Source organism: Lampetra fluviatilis, chromosome 76, assembly GCF_964198595.1.
Source record: "Lampetra fluviatilis chromosome 76, kcLamFluv1.1, whole genome shotgun sequence".
Classification (NCBI taxonomy): domain Eukaryota; kingdom Metazoa; phylum Chordata; class Hyperoartia; order Petromyzontiformes; family Petromyzontidae; genus Lampetra; species Lampetra fluviatilis.
Genome location: NC_136350.1, coordinates 3,435,167 through 3,455,961, shown reverse-complemented (window position 1 = coordinate 3,455,961; position 20,795 = coordinate 3,435,167). Strand labels below are relative to the sequence as shown.

Sequence of the window (20,795 nt, the reverse complement as noted above, 5' to 3'; positions counted from 1 at the left end):
ATTTTTTACCTACGTGACTTTACCGAAAAAACCTAAGAATAAAAAAGAAGTCGTGTTTTTTTTTGTTTATTTTAATCCATTTTGAACCTATCTCCGCGACTTTCGCGAAAGATCCAGAGAACGCCATGGGGTCTCTTACGGGGGCGTCCAGAGCAAACGTGAGAGCGGAACTGCTTTTCAGGGTGACGATTGTTGAGGCGGCGAGGTGATTCATCGCCGCGGTCGCAGCAATCCGACCACGGCGGCGTGGTAGCCCTCGGCAACTCTCCACGAAGCGTCGCTTTTTCGAGCGTCTGTGAAAAGAATGTCGGCGTATAGTGACAGGTTTTTACCCTTTCAACTGGTACAAAAAACTGACACCTTTATACAAGGCATCATGTTTGCAATAACCACAACACAAGCAGTCAAAATGCAAACTACACTATACACTGCACTACACACTACTACACTATACACTACACTATACTACACTACACTATACTACACTACACTATACACTACACTATACACTACACTATACACTACACTATACACTATACACTACACTATACACTACACTATACACTACACACTACACTATACACAACACTACACTCTACACTACACTATACACTACACTATACACACTACACTACACACTAGTGCTGTACTAGTAACGAATTGGCACGTTCTGTTTACGCGACAGACCCCTTACCAGTTGGCTGCGTCGGGTGGTGGCGGGTTTAACGACACAGCATTTAGTTATCTAACCCCCCCCCCCCCCCCAAAACAACCTGGACAGCACAACTTGCAGCTCCTACACCCGAGTAGCGTCGTCTACACCAGCAAACTCTGCAGCTCACGGCAAAGAGGCCGCGCCGTGCCAGGCCAGCGATGTGCCGCACGTCGCGCTGTGGGCGGCGACCAAACGCGTCGATTTTGGAGCGGCACAGAGACGGGCGAGGTGAGGCGGGGGGGGCAGAGACGGTGCCCGGGCGAGGGGGGGGAGGGGGGGGGTCCCATCCGGAACGATTTCGCAACCCGAGTTTCCCGCATGTCAGAAGCCGAACAAAAAATGTTTCACCTCCCGCAAAAACCGCGGTGAATTCCATCCACCTTGATGCCAAAGTGAGGCTCGACCCGGGCAGGCGTGAGGCCGCCCCACGTCCCACGCCCCACGCCCCACGCCCCACGCCCCACGCCCCACGACCTCCCCACGCCTCATCGCTCCGCGTTATTCAACCGCAACCGCCGCTCCGCTCGCGTTGACGCCCGCGAGCGCCTGCCGCGTGTCCCAGTTCGTCGGGCACGACTCACGGGAGCAACTCCGTGACGTCGGCTCTACCCCAACCCCCCGCCCCCCCCCCCCCCGGGGACTGTTCGTGCGTCGCGAACAAAACATCTTTGTAAAACCGAAGATTGGTTTTTACGAAGATCCTCAAGAGCCCGGCAGCCCTCGCAATGAACGGGGAGGCGAGCGAAGGGCCGAGAGAAGTGGGATTCTTTAGGTCGGGGGGGTCCCCAACCCCTGGACTGCTACCGCTCCTGATAAGAACGGGCCTCACGGCAGGAGATGAGAGCTGAGTCTGCCGCGTGGCCTGCCGCCATTGTTTTATTGTTGACCACTTCCGTCCGCGCCTCTTTCCCGCCCTCTGTTGGTCAGCCCACAAGCTGCTAACTAACCCCGAGTAGCCAGAATGAGTCAAAAGCAAACGTCGCTGGATGGATTCTTTGAAAAGAGGGAAACCGCCCAATGATGAACCCCCACCCACCCCCCGGTCCATGAAAGAAATTGTCTTCCACGAAAGCGCTCCCTGGTGCCTCCCTGGTGCCAACCAGGGACTGGTGTCCGCTGCTCTAGGCCGTGTAGCTCCCTGCGGTGGCCTTGGCTTTGAGTCCGTCTGGAGCCGCTCGCCATCCCCTGCGGGTGGGTAGCCGACGGTTCGCGTTGTGATTTGGTGGGGCCCGGCGGAGAGGGTTTACGAACGCGATCAGCTTTGGAGAAGCGAAGGTTTGAACCGTTTAGAAGATCTCGGCTATTGGCGAGATGGTGAGCATCACGAATGAGATCAGCCGGTGGATGACCAGAGCCCAGCCTTTTGTCCACGGTTCTTTGCGGATGTCCCAGAGGGCAGACGTGAGTTGCACGACATCCTCTGAAGAAACCCTCTTCCTTCTGAACCACCACGCGGCATCTCTCGACTTGGTTACTTCCTCAAGACGTTGGTGGTGGTGGTGATGGTGATCGTCATGAGGATGATGGTGGTGGTCATGATGCTAGTGATAGTTATGAGGATGATGATGATGATGATGATGGTCATAGTCATGAGGATGATGGTGGTGGTGGTAATGATTATGCTAATGGTAGTGATGGTGGTTGTAATGATGGTGATAAGCTAATCGTGATGATGGTGATGATCGTCATAGGTGTGATGGTGGTGGTTGGGATATTTGAGGTGGGGGTGGAAGTATTGATGGATAATTATGGCGGTGAGCAGGTGAGTGAGTGGATTGAGTGAGCAAGTGAGTGGGTGGTTGAGTGAGTCAGTGGATGGGTGAGTGAGCGAGTGGATGGGTGAGCGATCGAGTGAGTCGGTGAGCGAGCGAGTGAATGGGTGGGCAAGCGAGTGAGTCGGGGAGTGGGCGATCGAGTGAGTCGGTGAGCGAGCGAGTGAGTCGGTGAGCGAGCGAGCGAGTTGATGGGTGAGTGAGCAAGACGGACAAGGCTCCAGACTGACCACCACGACACCCCCCCCCCCCCCCCCACAGGCTCTCCGGGCAGCAATGCATCATGGGAGGGCGGCTGCCCCCCCCCAGGCTCAGGATTCCCCTTCGGGCTGCCCTCCAGCGCCCCGCACCCCGGGCCCCGGGTTCGCCCCACCACCCAGGCCATGGCGACCCAGGCCGACACGATCACCCCCGAGCTGCGCGCCCTCTACAACGTGCTGGCCATGACGCGGCGCGAGAGGGAGGAATACCGCAGGAGGTGGGTCAGGGTGGTGGGTGGGTGAGTGGGTGGGTGGGTGGTTGAGTGGGTGGGTGGTTGAGTGGGTGGGTGGGTGAGTGGGTGAGTGGGTGAGTGGGTGGGTGGGTGGGTGAGTGGGTGGGTGGGTGAGTGGGTGAGTGGGTGGGTGGGTGAGTGGGTGGGTGGGTGAGTGGGTGGGTGGGTGAGTGGGTGGGTGAGTGGGTGAGTGGGTGGGTGGTTGAGTGGGTGGGTGGTTGAGTGGGTGGGTGAGTGAGTGGGTGGGTGGTTGAGTGGGTGGGTGGGTGGGTGAGTGGGTGGGTGGGTGGGTAAACTGTTAGTGGTGAGGGTGGTGCTGGTGATGTCAGTATTGGCCATGCTGGTGGTGGTGGTGATGATGGTAGCTACTCGCACACAGACAAAGGTCTCCCATGTAGCCCACGCAGTCTGTTCGGGTAAGTGCTGTTGGTGAGTAGCAGCAGCAGCAGCAGGGCCTATGAATGGTGGTGGTGTGGCCAGAACCCCGCCCACACGGCCGTCTTTGTCTCCCCAGTGCCGATGTCTATTGCACTCCGTTTCGGGTCTTTAAATGTTCAGGCTAAGTCGACCTAGGGGAGGGCCAGGATTCGGTTCGGATGATCGCTGCTGTCACACTCTGGGGGGCCGTGGTGGTGGCGGGTGGCGGTGGTGGTGGCCGTGGCGGTGGTGGCGGTGGTGGTGGTGGTGGTGGCGGTGGTGGTGGTGGTGGTGGCGGTGGTGGCGGTGGTGGTGGTGGCCGTGGTGGTGGCGGTGGCCATGGTGGTGGTGGCGGTGGTGGTGGCGGTGGTGGTGGTGGCGGTGGTGGCGGTGGTGGTGGCGGTGGTGGTGGTGGCGGTGGTGGCGGTGGTGGTGGTGGCCGTGGTGGCGGTGGTGGCGGCGGCGGCGGCGGTGGTGGTGGCGGTGGTGGTGGCGGTGGCCATGGTGGTGGTGGCGGTGAGTGGGAATCGAACTCGGGGTCTGTGCCGGGTTCGTAGTGCTGACTGTTGCGTCACCGCTCCACACTCCCACAACAACAACAACAACCGCCATTTGCCACTAAGTGGCGGATGACATCACCACGACGCTTGTGCCAGGCCATGTGCACCTTGAGGCCACGTGAAGTGTCGAACGCCCGCTGGCAGGAGGTCACGGGGCAGACCCAGCAGGTGCCACGGGTCGACTGACCGAGATGACCGAGATGACTGGCTGATGCACCACCTGTGCCCCCTACTGTGCCAACTTGCTGTGCTTTAGCCACCCGGCGCTCCGCTCGTTGTTGTGAGCATCGCTCCTCCTCCCTCCGTTGTTGTTGGAGGGCGACTGCCTCCAACTGCCCAGTAGCAGCGTCCTTCACGAGCCTCCTCCACAGAGGCCGATCTTGACACCGCTGGTACCAGTCATCGGCAAGTCCACTCAGCTCCACGTCCTCCTGTACCACATCACTCCATCTCTTCTCTAGCCCGTGCCGCGCCCGTTTAGCCCCCTCGATGTGGCCGAACAAAAGCTGTTTAGGCATGCGGTGGCTGGGCATGCGGGCTACATGACCCAGCCAACGCAGCCTTGCCTGCCGGAGGAGCTCACCGATGGGATTTGCCCAGATCTTTCAAGGATTTGTGAGCTCCTCACACAAATCCAGCCTGCAGGTTAAACCCACAAGGCAAAGATCCCCCGCATTGCCTTGACAGGCTGTAGGGGCAAGTGCTGTCGGTGGCACCTACACAGAAAAAGATCCCCCGTGTAGCCTCTAGCAGGCTGTAGGGGCAAGTGCTGTTAGCAGCACTTATAAACAGACAAAGCTCCCCCGTGTAGCCTCTAGCAGGCTGTAGGGGCAAGTGCTGTCAGTAGCGAGTAGCAGCACCTATGGAGGCTACCGGCACTGTGGCACACACAGAGGGGGTGGGTGGCCAGCACCACGCCCGGCCGCCTTTGTCTCCCCAGTGGCGATGTTGACTACTAGGGGAGGCCCAGGGCCCGTTCAGATAATCATCACTGGTGTTGGTCGTGAGCGGGAATCAAACTTGGTTCTATCCCAAGTTTGTAGTGCAGTGTAGCGCTACCCGCTACCCTACCACTCCCCACACCTTCACTCTCACACACACACTCACTCACACTCACACACTCACACACTCACACACACACACTCACTCACACACTCACACACACTCACACACACTCACACTCTCACACACACACTCACACACACTCTCACACACACTCACACACACACTCACACACACTCACACACTCTCACACACACTCACACACACACTCACACACACACTCTCACACTCTCACACACACTCTCACACACACACTCTCACACACACACTCTCACACACACACTCTCACACACACACTCTCACACACACACTCTCACACACACTCACACACACTCACACACACTCACACACACTCACACACACACTCACACACACTCACACACACACTCACTCACACTCTCACACACTCTCACACACACTCTCACACACACTCTCACACACACTCTCACACTCTCACACACACTCACACACACTCACACACACTCACCTCACACACTCACACACATCACACACACACACACTCACACACACACACACTCACACACACTCACACAACACACACCACACTCCACACTCTCACACACTCACACACACTCCACACACACTCACACACACCACACACACTCACACACACACTCACACACACACTCACACTCTCACACACACACTCACACACACACTAACACACACACTCACACACACACTCACACACACTCACTCACACTCTCACACACACTCACCCACACTCACACACACTCACACACACACTCACACACACACTCACACACACACTCACACACACTCACACACACACTCACTCACACTCTCACACACTCTCACACACACTCTCACACTCTCACACACACTCTCACACACACACTCTCACACTCTCACACACACTCACACACACACTCTCTCACACTCTCACACACACTCACACACACTCACACACACTCACACACACACTCACACACACACTCACACCACACTCACACACACACTCACACACACACTCACCACAACTCTCACACACTCTCCACACACACCTCACACACACTCTCACACACACTCTCACACCACACTCACTCACACACTCACCACACACTCTCACACACACTCACACACCCACACACTCACACACACCACACTCACACACACTCACACACACACTCCACACTCACACACACTCACACACCACACCACACACACACACACCTCACACACACACCACTCACACACCACACACACTCACACACACACCTCACACACACTCTCACACACACTCACACACACCTCACACTCCACACACACACTCACACACCACCACACACACCACACACTCTCACACACCCACACACACCACACACCTCCACCACACTCTCACACTCTCACACACACTCTCACACACACACCCACACTCTCACACACACTCACACACACTCACACACACTCACACACACTCACACACACACTCACACACACTCACACACACACTCACACACACACTCACACACACTCACACACACACTCACTCACACCTCACACACTCTCACACACACTCTCACACACACTCTCACACTCACACACACTCTCACACTCCACACACACCACACACACTCACACACTCCACACACTCACACACACTCCACACCACTCACACACACCACACCCACACACACACCACACACACTCTCACACTCACACACACTCACACACACTCACACACTCTCACACACCCACACACTCACACACACACCACACACACTCACACCTCACACACACTCACACACACTCACACACTCACACACACTCACACACACACTCCACACACACTCTCACACACACTCTCACACACTCACACACACACTCACACACACACTCTCACACACTCTCACACACTCACACACACTCACACACACTCACACACACTCTCCACACACACTCACAAACACTCTCACACACACCTCCACACACCACACACACTCACACACACTCACACACACTCACCCACCACTCTCACGCACTCACACCACCTCACACACTCTCACACACACTCACACTCTCACACACACTCACACACACACTCACACACACTCTCACACACTCTCACACACACTCTCACACACACTCTCACACACACTCTCACACTCTCACACACACTCACACACACTCACACACACTCACACACTCTCACACACTCACACACACTCACACACACACTCACACACACTCACACACACACTCTCACACTCCACACACTCACACCCTCACACACACTCACACACACTCACACACACACTCACTCACACACTCACACACACTCACACTCTCACACACACACTCACACACACTCTCACACACACTCACACACACACTCACACACACTCACACACTCTCACACACACTCACACACACACTCACACACACTCACACACACACTCACACACACACTCACACACACTCACACACACACTCACTCACACTCTCACACACTCTCACACACACTCTCACACTCTCACACACACTCTCACACACACACTCTCACACTCTCACACACACTCACACACACTCACACACACTCACACACACTCACACACACTCACACACACACTCACACACCCACTCACACACACACTCACACACACACTCACACACACTCACACACACACTCACTCACACTCTCACACACCTCACACACACTCTCACACACACTCTCACACACACTCTCACACTCTCACTCACACACACTCACACACACTCACACACTCTCACACACTCACACACACTCACACACACACTCACACACACACACTCACACACACTCACACACACACTCTCACACTCTCACACACTCACACACACACTCACACACACTCACACACACTCACACACACACTCACTCACACACTCACACACACTCACACACACACTCTCACACACACTCTCACACACACTCACACACACTCTCACACTCTCACACACACTCACACACACTCACACACACTCTCACACTCTAACACACACTCACACACACACTCACACACACTCACACACACACTCTCACACTCTCACACACACTCTCACACACACACTCTCACACTCTCACACACACTCACACACACTCACACACACTCACACACACTCACACACACTCACACACACTCACACACACACTCACACACACTCACACACACACACTCACATACACTCACACACACACTCACTCACACTCTCACACACTCTCACACACACTCTCACACACACTCTCACACTCTCACACACACTCTCACACTCTCACACACACTCACACACTCACACACTCTCACACACACACTCACACACACTCACACTCTCACACACACACTCACACACACTCTCACACTCTCACACACACTCACACACACTCACACACTCTCACACACTCACACACACTCACACACACACTCACACACACTCTCACACTCTCACACACACTCACACACACTCACACACACTCACACACACTCACACACTCACACACACTCTCACACACACTCTCACACACTCACACACACACTCACACACACACTCTCACACACTCTCACACACTCACACACACTCACACACACTCACACACACACTCACACACACTCACACACACTCTCACACACACTCTCACACACACTCACACACACTCACACACACTCACACACACTCACACACACACTCTCACGCACTCTCACGCACTCTCACACACTCTCACACACACTCACACTCTCACACACACTCACACACACACTCACACACACTCTCACACACTCTCACACACACTCACACACACTCACACACTCTCACACACTCACACACACACTCACACACACACTCATACGCACTCACACACGCACTCACACGCACTCTCACACTCACACACACTCACACACACTCACACACACACTCACACACACTCTCACACTCTCACACACATACAAACACAATTACACACTCTCACCCACTCATGCACTCATACTCATGCTCAGACACACTCACACACACTCACACACTCACACACACTCTCACACACTCACACACACTCTCACACACTCTCACACACACTCTCACACACACTCACACACACTCACACACACACTCACACACACTCTCACACTCTCACACACACTCACACACACTCACACACTCACACACACTCACACACACTCACACACACACTCTCACGCACTCTCACGCACTCTCACACACTCTCACACACACTCACACTCTCACACACACTCACACACACACTCACACACACTCTCACACACTCTCACACACACTCACACACACTCACACACTCACACACACACTCACACACACACTCATACACACTCACACACGCACTCACACACACACTCACACACACTCACACACACTCACACACACTCTCACACACACTCTCACACACTCTCACACACACTCACACACACTCACACACACACTCTCACGCACTCTCACGCACTCTCACACACTCTCACACACACTCACACTCTCACACACACTCACACACACACTCACACACACTCTCACACACTCTCACACACACTCACACACTCTCACACACTCTCACACACTCACACACACTCACACACACACTCACACACACTCTCACACTCTCACACACATACAAACACAATTACACACTCTCACCCACTCATGCACTCATACTCATGCTCAGACACACTCACACACACTCACACACTCACACACACTCTCACACACTCACACACACTCTCACACACTCACACACACTCTCACACACTCACACACTCGCACACACACTCACACACACACTCATACACACTCACACACGCACTCACACGCACTCTCACACTCACACACACTCACACACACTCACACACACACTCACACACACTCTCACACTCTCACACACATACAAACACAATTACACACTCTCACCCACTCATGCACTCATACTCATGCTCAGACACACTCACACACACTCACACACTCACACACACTCTCACACACTCACACACACTCTCACACACTCACACACACTCTCACACACTCACACACACTCACACACACACACACACTCGCACACTCTCACACCCTGAGCCCTAGGCACAGTGTTTTGCTGAAATGTAATTTATGGCTTTGAAGGTTTTAATTATTAGTGGTGCTGAGTCTATGGGCAGTGCTGAGTCTATGGGTAGTGCTGAGTCTATGGGCAGTGTTGAGTCTATGGGCAGTGCTGAGTCTATGGGTAGTGCTGAGTCTATGGGGAGTGTTGAGTCTATGGGTAGTGCTGAGTCTATGGGCAGTGCTGAGTCTATGGGTAGTGCTGAGTCTATGGGTAGTGCTGAGTCTATGGGTAGTGCTGAGTCTATGGGCAGTGTTGAGTCTATGGGCAGTGCTGAGTCTATGGGTAGTGCTGAGTCTATGGGTAGTGCTGAGTCTATGGGTAGTGCTGAGTCTATGGGTAGTGCTGAGTCTATGGGTAGTGCTGAGTCTATGGGTAGTGCTGAGTCTATGGGTAGTGCTGAGTCTATGGGCAGTGTTGAGTCTATGGGCAGTGCTGAGTCTATGGGTAGTGCTGAGTCTATGGGGAGTGTTGAGTCTATGGGTAGTGCTGAGTCTATGGGCAGTGCTGAGTCTATGGGTAGTGCTGAGTCTATGGGCAGTGCTGAGTCTATGGGTAGTGCTGAGTCTATGAGTAGTGCTGAGTCTATGGGCAGTGCTGAGTCTATGGGTAGTGCTGAGTCTATGGGCAGTGCTGAGTCTATGGGGAGTGTTGAGTCTATGAGTAGTGCTGAGTCTATGGGCAGTGCTGAGTCTATGGGGAGTGTTGAGTCTATGAGTAGTGTTGAGTCTATGGGCAGTGCTGAGTCTATGGGCAGTGTTGAGTCTATGGGCAGTGCTGAGTCTATGGGGAGTGTTGAGTCTATGAGTAGTGCTGAGTCTATGGGCAGTGCTGAGTCTATGGGTAGTGCTGAGTCTATGGGCAGTGCTGAGTCTATGGGCAGTGTTGAGTCTATGGGCAGTGCTGAGTCTATGGGCAGTGTTGAGTCTATGGGTAGTGCTGAGTCTATGGGCAGTGTTGAGTCTATGGGCAGTGCTGAGTCTATGGGTAGTGCTGAGTCTATGGGTAGTGCTGAGTCTATGGGCAGTGTTGAGTCTATGGGCAGTGCTGAGTCTATGGGTAGTGCTGAGTCTATGGGGAGTGTTGAGTCTATGGGTAGTGCTGAGTCTATGGGCAGTGCTGAGTCTATGGGTAGTGCTGAGTCTATGGGCAGTGTTGAGTCTATGGGCAGTGCTGAGTCTATGGGGAGTGTTGAGTCTATGAGTAGTGCTGAGTCTATGGGCAGTGCTGAGTCTATGGGTAGTGCTGAGTCTATGGGCAGTGCTGAGTCTATGGGCAGTGTTGAGTCTATGGGCAGTGCTGAGTCTATGGGCAGTGTTGAGTCTATGGGCAGTGCTGAGTCTATGGGGAGTGTTGAGTCTATGAGTAGTGCTGAGTCTATGGGCAGTGCTGAGTCTATGGGTAGTGCTGAGTCTATGGGCAGTGCTGAGTCTATGGGCAGTGTTGAGTCTATGGGCAGTGCTGAGTCTATGGGGAGTGTTGAGTCTATGGGTAGTGCTGAGTCTATGGGGAGTGTTGAGTCTATGGGTAGTGCTGAGTCTATGGGGAGTGTTGAGTCTATGGGTAGTGCTGAGTCTATGGGCAGTGCTGAGTCTATGGGTAGTGCTGAGTCTATGGGCAGTGCTGAGTCTATGGGCAGTGTTGAGTCTATGGGCAGTGCTGAGTCTATGGGGAGTGTTGAGTCTATGGGTAGTGCTGAGTCTATGGGCAGTGCTGAGTCTATGGGTAGTGCTGAGTCTATGGGCAGTGCTGAGTCTATGGGCAGTGTTGAGTCTATGGGCAGTGCTGAGTCTATGGGCAGTGCTGAGTCTATGGGCAGTGCTGAGTCTATGGGTAGTGCTGAGTCTATGGGCAGTGCTGAGTCTATGGGCAGTGCTGAGTCTATGGGTAGTGCTGAGTCTATGGGCAGTGCTGAGTCTATGGGCAGTGCTGAGTCTATGGGCAGTGCTGAGTCTATGGGTAGTGCTGAGTCTATGGGCAGTGCTGAGTCTATGGGCAGTGCTGAGTCTATGGGCAGTGCTGAGTCTATGGGCAGTGCTGAGTCTATGGGCAGTGTTGAGTCTATGAGTAGTGCTGAGTCTATGGTCAGTGCTGAGTCTATGAGTAGTGCTGAGTCTATGGTCAGTGCTGAGTCTATGAGTAGTGCTGAGTCTATGGGCAGTGCTGAGTCTATGGGCAGTGCTGAGTCTATGGGCAGTGCTGAGTCTATGAGTAGTGCTGAGTCTATGGGCAGTGCTGAGTCTATGGGCAGTGCTGAGTCTATGGGCAGTGCTGAGTCGATGGGCAGTGTTGAGTCTATGGGCAGTGTAGTACTAGTAACGAATTGGCACGTTTTGTTTACGTGACATTAACCTTGCTATTTGGCCGTGTCGGGTGGTGGCGGGTTTCACGACACAAAGTTTGGATATTGCTGCGATCTGACCCAACAAGACAAACCTGTATGATGGAAAATGATCGGCGATGAGATGAAAACCAGCACATTTTAATCGCCACACCCCGTCGGCTGTCCAATTCGATCCGTCTTAGCCTCGTTATTGACGGTCGGAGCGTCTGTCAAGGACGCGAGGTCAACACACGATCGTGGTGTCCCTCTCGACCAAACCTCCTCCCGCCTCTCCGTTGCGCCTTGAGTCGCGGCTTCTCCGTCCGTCTCGCGACCTTCACGCGGCAGACACGGGTGGAGGCCGTTCCGCAGCTTTGGCTTCCTCCCGCATCGACGGACGGCGTTGCCCTGCTGTTTGGAACCCCCCGAGCGAGCCGCTGAGCCGGCCCCGCCGGGTTCACTGCGGGGCCCAGGCCGTGCCGGGGCCTGCAGCGTACGCTGCTCAGGGGCCCTAAATAACACAAACACGTAAACATTGAACACACTAATTTGAAACTTGCACAGTAAAGTAATCGTAGGTTGATGATAGGTTTGTTACCCTTCTATCTGGCAACAAAACTGACACCTTTTTTACGAGGAGTCATGTTTGCATAGACCACAATACCTGCAGTCGTAATGCAAACAAAAAACATAACTCTGATAATGACATGCACTGTCCTTGAAGTTGATTGGTCCACACCCGAGACAGCTTTCCTTAGAGCCTAGTCTCAAATGGTGTTGGACCAGATGACGCCAAAAGGCGCACAACTCAAAGACAGCGCACCATCAGAGTATGAGAGCTCGGGGTGAAGCATTTACACCATTAGAACCTCATTTGCCAGCAGCAAAATATGATCATTTGTTTTTTTGCCCTTTTATCTGGCAACAAAACTGACCTTTTTTACGAGGAGTCATGTTTGCACGGCGTCATCTGGTCCAACACCATATGAGACTAGGCTCTAAAGAAAGCTGTCTCTGGTGTGGACCAATCAGTTTCAAGGACAATGCATAAATTATCAGAGTGTTGTTTTTTGTTTGCATTTGACTGCAAGTATTGTGGTTACTGTAAGCATGATTCCTCGCAAAAGGTGTCAGTTTTGTTGCCAGAAAAAAAGGGGGGAAACCCTATTAGAGGATAAATCCGTCGCTGCGCCTGACTGGCTCCACAGCGGATGGCTGCCTCTCCCTGGCTCCCTGTCCGTAACCAGCCCGCGTATTGATTTTAAGATCCTCTTGCCGGGCACTCGAAGCCTTGAATGGATTCGCTCCTCCCGACATCCGTGACCTCCTTCGGCCACGGAATGTTCCATGGAGGTCGTCAAGAACTTCGGATTGTGCTCCGCTCTCTCGCTGCCCCGCGCGTGGTTTCTGCAGGCTTTGCAAAGTCTCTGTCACCACCCCTGTGGGCAGTGCTGAGTCTATGGGCAGTGTTGAGTCTATGGGCCGTGCTGAGTCTATGGGCAGTGCTGAGTCTATGGGCAGTGCTGAGTCTATGGGCAGTGCTGAGTCTATGGGTAGTGCTGAGTCTATGGGCAGTGCTGAGTCTATGGCCAGTGTGGGTCTATGGGCAGTGCTGAGTCTATGGGCAGTGCTGAGTCTATGGGCAGTGTTGAGTCTATGGGCAGTGTTGAGTCTATGGGCAGTGCTGAGTCTATGGGCAGTGCTGAGTCTATGGGCAGTGCTGAGTCTATGGGCAATGTTGAGTCTATGGGCAATGTTGAGTCTATGGGCAGTGTTGAGTCTATGGGCAGTGTTGAGTCTATGGGCAGTGTTGAGTCTATGGGCAGTGTTGAGTCTATGGGCAGTGTTGAGTCTATGGGCAGTGTTGAGTCTATGGGCAGTGCTGAGTCTATGGGCAGTGTTGAGTCTATGGGCAGTGTTGAGTCTATGGGCAGTGGTGAGTCTATGGGCAGTGTTGAGTCTATGGGCAGTGTTGAGTCTATGGGCAGTGTTGAGTCTATGGGCAGTGCTGAGTCTATGGGCAGTGTTGAGTCTATGGGCGGTGTTGAGTCTATGGGCGGTGTTGAGTCTATGGACAGTGTTGAGTCTATGGGCAGTGTTGAGTCTATGGGCAGTGTTGAGTCTATGGGCAGTGTTGAGTCTATGGGCAGTGCTGAGTCTATGGGCAGTGTTGAGTCTATGGGCAGTGCTGAGTCTATGGGCGGTGTTGAGTCTATGGGCAGTGTTGAGTCTATGGGCAGTGTTGAGTCTATGGGCAGTGCTGAGTCTATGGGCAGTGTTGAGTCTATGGGCAGTGCCGAGTCTATGGGCGGTGTTGAGTCTATGGACAGTGTTGAGTCTATGGGCAGTGTTGAGTCTATGGGCAGTGCCGAGTCTATGGGCAGTGCCGAGTCTATGGGCAGTGTTGAGTCTATGGGCAGTGTTGAGTCTATGGGCAGTGCCGAGTCTATGGGCAGTGCCGAGTCTATGGGCAGTGCCGAGTCTATGGGCAGTGCCGAGTCTATGGGCAGTGTTGAGTCTATGGGCAGTGTTGAGTCTATGGACAGTGCTGAGTCTATGGGCAGTGCCGAGTCTATGGGCAGTGTTGAGTCTATGGGCAGTGCCGAGTCTATGGGCAGTGGTGAGTCTATGGGCAGTGCCGAGTCTATGGGCAGTGGTGAGTCTATGGGCAGTGCTGAGTCTATGGGCAGTGGTGAGTCTATGGGCAGTGTTGAGTCTATGGGCAGTGCCGAGTCTATGGGCAGTGTTGAGTCTATGGGCAGTGCTGAGTCTATGGGCAGTGTTGAGTCTATGGGCAGTGCTGAGTCTGTGGGCAGTGCCGAGTCTGTGGGCAGTGCCGAGTCTATGGGCAGTGTTGAGTCTATGGGCAGTGTTGAGTCTATGGACAGTGCTGAGTCTATGGGCAGTGCCGAGTCTATGGGCAGTGTTGAGTCTATGGGCAGTGGTGAGTCTATGGGTAGTGTTGAGTCTATGGGCAGTATTGAGTCTATGGGCAGTGTTGAGTCTATGGGCAGTGCCGAGTCTATGGGCAGTGGTGAGTCTATGGGCAGTGTTGAGTCTATGGGCAGTGCCGAGTCTATGGGCAGTGGTGAGTCTATGGGCAGTGTTGAGTCTATGGGCAGTGCCGAGTCTATGGGCAGTGTTGAGTCTATGGGCAGTGCTGAGTCTATGGGCAGTGCCGAGTCTATGGGCAGTGGTGAGTCTATGGGCAGTGTTGAGTCTATGGGCAGTGCCGAGTCTATGGGCAGTGCCGAGTCTATGGGCAGTGTTGAGTCTATGGGCAGTGCTGAGTCTATGGGCAGTGTTGAGTCTATGGGCAGTGCCGAGTCTATGGGCAGTGGTGAGTCTATGGGCAGTGTTGAGTCTATGGGCAGTGCTGAGTCTATGGGCAGTGTTGAGTCTATGGGCAGTGCCGAGTCTATGGGCAGTGCCGAGTCTATGGGCAGTGTTGAGTCTATGGGCAGTGCTGAGTCTATGGGCAGTGTTGAGTCTATGGGCAGTGCCGAGTCTATGGGCAGTGGTGAGTCTATGGGCAGTGTTGAGTCTATGGGCAGTGCTGAGTCTATGGGCAGTGTTGAGTCTATGGGCAGTGGTGAGTCTATGGGCAGTGGTGAGTCTATGGGCAGTGGTGAGTCTATGGGCAGTGTTGAGTCTATGGGCAGTGGTGAGTCTATGGGCAGTGGTGAGTCTATGGGCAGTGTTGAGTCTATGGGCAGTGCCGAGTCTATGGGCAGTGCCGAGTCTATGGGCAGTGTTGAGTCTATGGGCAGTGGTGAGTCTATGGGCAGTGGTGAGTCTATGGGCAGTGCTGAGTCTATGGGTAGTGTTGAGTCTATGGGCAGTGCTGAGTCTATGGCCAGTGTGGGTCTATGGGCAGTGCCGAGTCTATGGGCAGTGCCGAGTCTATGGGCAGTGTTGAGTCTATGGGCAGTGTTGAGTCTATGGGCAGTGTTGAGTCTATGGGCAGTGCTGAGTCTATGGACAGTGTTGAGTCTATGGGTAGTGCCGAGTCTATGGGCAGTGCCGAGTCTATGGGCAGTGCCGAGTCTATGGGCAGTGTTGAGTCTATGGGCAGTGTTGAGTCTATGGGCAGTGTTGAGTCTATGGGCAGTGTTGAGTCTATGGGCAGTGCCGAGTCTATGGGCAGTGCCGAGTCTATGGGCAGTGTTGAGTCTATGGGCAGTGCTGAGTCTATGGGCAGTGTTGAGTCTATGGGCAGTGCCGAGTCTATGGGCAGTGGTGAGTCTATGGGCAGTGTTGAGTCTATGGGCAGTGCTGAGTCTATGGGCAGTGTTGAGTCTATGGGCAGTGCCGAGTCTATGGGCAGTGCCGAGTCTATGGGCAGTGTTGAGTCTATGGGCAGTGCTGAGTCTATGGGCAGTGTTGAGTCTATGGGCAGTGCCGAGTCTATGGGCAGTGGTGAGTCTATGGGCAGTGTTGAGTCTATGGGCAGTGCTGAGTCTATGGGCAGTGTTGAGTCTATGGGCAGTGGTGAGTCTATGGGCAGTGGTGAGTCTATGGGCAGTGGTGAGTCTATGGGCAGTGTTGAGTCTATGGGCAGTGGTGAGTCTATGGGCAGTGGTGAGTCTATGGGCAGTGTTGAGTCTATGGGCAGTGCCGAGTCTATGGGCAGTGGTGAGTCTATGGGCAGTGCCGAGTCTATGGGCAGTGTTGAGTCTATGGGCAGTGGTGAGTCTATGGGCAGTGCCGAGTCTATGGGCAGTGTTGAGTCTATGGGCAGTGGTGAGTCTATGGGCAGTGGTGAGTCTATGGGCAGTGCTGAGTCTATGGGTAGTGTTGAGTCTATGGGCAGTGCTGAGTCTATGGCCAGTGTGGGTCTATGGGCAGTGCCGAGTCTATGGGCAGTGCCGAGTCTATGGGCAGTGTTGAGTCTATGGGCAGTGTTGAGTCTATGGGCAGTGTTGAGTCTATGGGCAGTGCTGAGTCTATGGACAGTGTTGAGTCTATGGGTAGTGCCGAGTCTATGGGCAGTGCCGAGTCTATGGGCAGTGCCGAGTCTATGGGCAGTGTTGAGTCTATGGGCAGTGTTGAGTCTATGGGCAGTGTTGAGTCTATGGGCAGTGTTGAGTCTATGGGCAGTGCCGAGTCTATGGGCAGTGCCGAGTCTATGGGCAGTGCCGAGTCTATGGGCAGTGTTGAGTCTATGGGCAGTGTTGAGTCTATGGGCAGTGCTGAGTCTATGGACAGTGTTGAGTCTATGGGCAGTGTTGAGTCTATGGTGCAGTGTTGAGTCTATGGGCAGTGTTGAGTCTATGGGCAGTGTTGAGTCTATGGGCAGTGTTGAGTCTATGGACAGTGCTGAGTCTATGGACAGTGCCGAGTCTATGGGCAGTGCCGAGTCTATGGACAGTGCTGAGTCTATGGGCAGTGTTGAGTCTATGGGCAGTGCTGAGTCTATGGACAGTGCCGAGTCTATGGGCAGTGTTGAGTCTATGGGCAGTGCTGAGTCTATGAGTTTATGGGCAATTGCAGCACCTGAAACTGTGGGACTCATTTTTGCCCTTTGGGGGTCAGGGCACTTCCCAGATAATTACAAATCTTGAAATCTCGACTGAATTTAGATTCTCTCTCTCTCTAGGTATTGTCAACGTCTTTCTCACTTCTTCTTTCACTCGGTTGTTGTTAACCAGATTCCGCCGTTCATAGCACAACGCCCTGAGAACGATTGTTTAAGGGCACTTTATACGTTTAAATTAGTATTACGATTGAGTCTATGGGCAGTGTTGAGTCTATGGGCAGTGCTGAGTCTATGGGCAGTGCTGAGTCTATGGGCAGTGTTGAGTCTATGGTGCAGTGTGGGTCTATAGACAGCACACGTACACACACATACGAACAAACACACGTACACACACGTACCACACGTACACACACACACGTACACACACGTACACACACACGTACACACACATGTTCCGCACGTACCACACGTACCACACGTACCACACGTACACGTACCACACGTACACGTACCACACGTACCACACATACACGTACCACACGTACCACACGTACACACACACACGTACACACACACGTACCACACATACCACACGTACACACACACGTACCACACCACACGCACCATATGTACACACACGCACCACACGTACACACACGCACCACACGTACCACACGTACCACACGTACACACACACGTACCACACGTACACACACACACACGTACACACACACGTACCACACGTACCACACATACACACACACGTACCACACACACGTAGCACACGTACCACACGTACACGTACCACACGTACACACACACGTACACACACACATACACACACACACGTACACACACACGTAGCACACGTACCACACGTACACGTACACACACACACGTACCACACGTACACGTACCACACGTACACACACACGTACACACACACGTACACACACACGTACCACACGTACACGTACCACACGTACACACACACGTGCCACACGTGTGTACGTGATGGGGCGTCTGGCTGTGGTGATGTCACTGCTTGACGAGGAGTTCGCCCGAGGCCCCCAGCGACCACAAGGCAACAACACGCGCCACTGTCGCCAAACAACCAACGTCCACTCAACGTCCGCGTCCCTCCCTCCCTCACCTCCGGTGGCAGAGAAGCCGAGGGGCTGGGTTCGAGCCCTGGGTGCGGGTGTCTCTCTCTGAGCCTGGCAAGAGGGTGTGTCTATCCGTGCTCCTCGAGATGACATTACCTGCCTGTGAGGGCCTAGTTTCACGTGTGCATCCTAGCCTCGCCTGACATAGTTGTTTGCACTTTCCAGCGACCTCTTTCAATCTCCGAGCTCCGTCGAGTGCTCATCTTCTCTCCTCCACCTCTGTGAGCGCCTCCATCAACACAGGGTCGTGCTGTCTCCCACCTCTGTACTACTTTCTCCTCTCCCGACACACTCGTTACTCGGCATGCCAGGGCCTGCTCGCAGCCCAAGCTCCCACCACCCCCCCTCTCTGTTACGTAATTTACTATTTTTCTGCTTCATTGCGAACATTACAATCGCTCCCCTTTCTCACTCTTCTCCTCTCTGCTCCTTCTCTGCTGCTTCCCTGCACACATCACGCCATGGGACACCCGTGACAACACCTTCACTGCCTCCCCCCCCCCTCCTCTCCTGACGCCACCCTGTGCCTCCCTCTACCCCACTTTCTCTCCCATCCACCTCTACTCGTAGTTTTCTCTCCTTTCATTCGTGCAGCCAACGTACATGTTTAGGTAGTTTATATATTTACATTACTTATTTATTTACAATGCCACGCCGCACTACGCCGGAGGTTGCTCTCTCTCTCCTCAAATCCCCCAACACGGACTGTGCTGCTTCCCGCCACCTGAGATCAAGGGGGACGACATGAGAGACGCCGCTGGACATTGTGCGGGGAAGCGGGACGTCATCGCCGCGACCCCCATGAACCGCGGTTATGTAGTCCTCTTCACCAACGCGGAGACGGCGCGTGTCATCGCCACGGGGCTCACCTTCAAGGGGGAGATGTTTGTGCAATGCACCACCTCTCCTCCTCCGCGCGAAAAGTGCTCATCTCCAAGGCCCCACCTTTCCTCAAAACTGCCGACCTACAGCGAGACCTTGAGCGGTTCGGCAAAGTTGTGTCCCGCATCATCACGCTGCCCTGGCGCACACGGGCCCCAGAGATGGCGCACGTCTTGTCGTTTAAGCGACAAGCTTTTGTGATTTTAAAAGGCCAACAACACGGAACTCAACATGAACTTTAAGTACACGAAGGAAGGCTACGCCTACACCGTGTACGTGTCCAACGCGTTGCCACGCTGCTACGTGTGCGGTGGCCATGCCCGTGCAAACTGCACGGGCAAACCAAAAGGAAAAAACGCGCAGCCTGCAACAAACACCACGCAGCAGCAGCGCCAGCAACAGCAGCGCCAGCAACAGCAGCGCCGGTAGAAGCAGCAGCAGCCGCAGCAGCAGCCGCAGCAGCAGGAGTATCCGCCGTGTGGTGACTACAGCATTCAGCCCAGCGCCAGTACTCCTGGTGCCGCTGCGGATCTCAAGGCAGGGTGAGCCTTGCCAGGCTCGACCGACTGTACGTCAACGCCAGCAGCGTTAACCTGCGTGGGGACGGTAAAATCGAACCCTCCGGGTTTTCCGATCACCACCTGGTCTCCGTGCTGCTGCGAATTCCCCGAGCGGAGCAGCGCAGCGCCTACTGGAGTCTCAACGTGCGGCTGCTTGATGGCACCGACTTCAGAGAAACCTTCAAAGCCCTTTGGGCTCAGTGGCTGCCTGCCAAAGGAAGCTTCAGCT

General features: G+C 54.0%; 1 protein-coding gene across 1 annotated transcript in view; it reads left to right on the top strand.

Moving 5' to 3' along the window:
* The window catches only part of LOC144953410 (uncharacterized), a 50,428-nt gene that overhangs the window by 14,180 nt on the left and 15,453 nt on the right, over positions 1-20,795 (top strand). Inside the window, exon 4 of the mRNA XM_078883988.1 lies at positions 2,749-2,965. Coding sequence (XP_078740114.1) covers positions 2,749-2,965 — 217 coding nt within the window. The remainder of the gene's footprint in view (positions 1-2,748; positions 2,966-20,795) is intronic.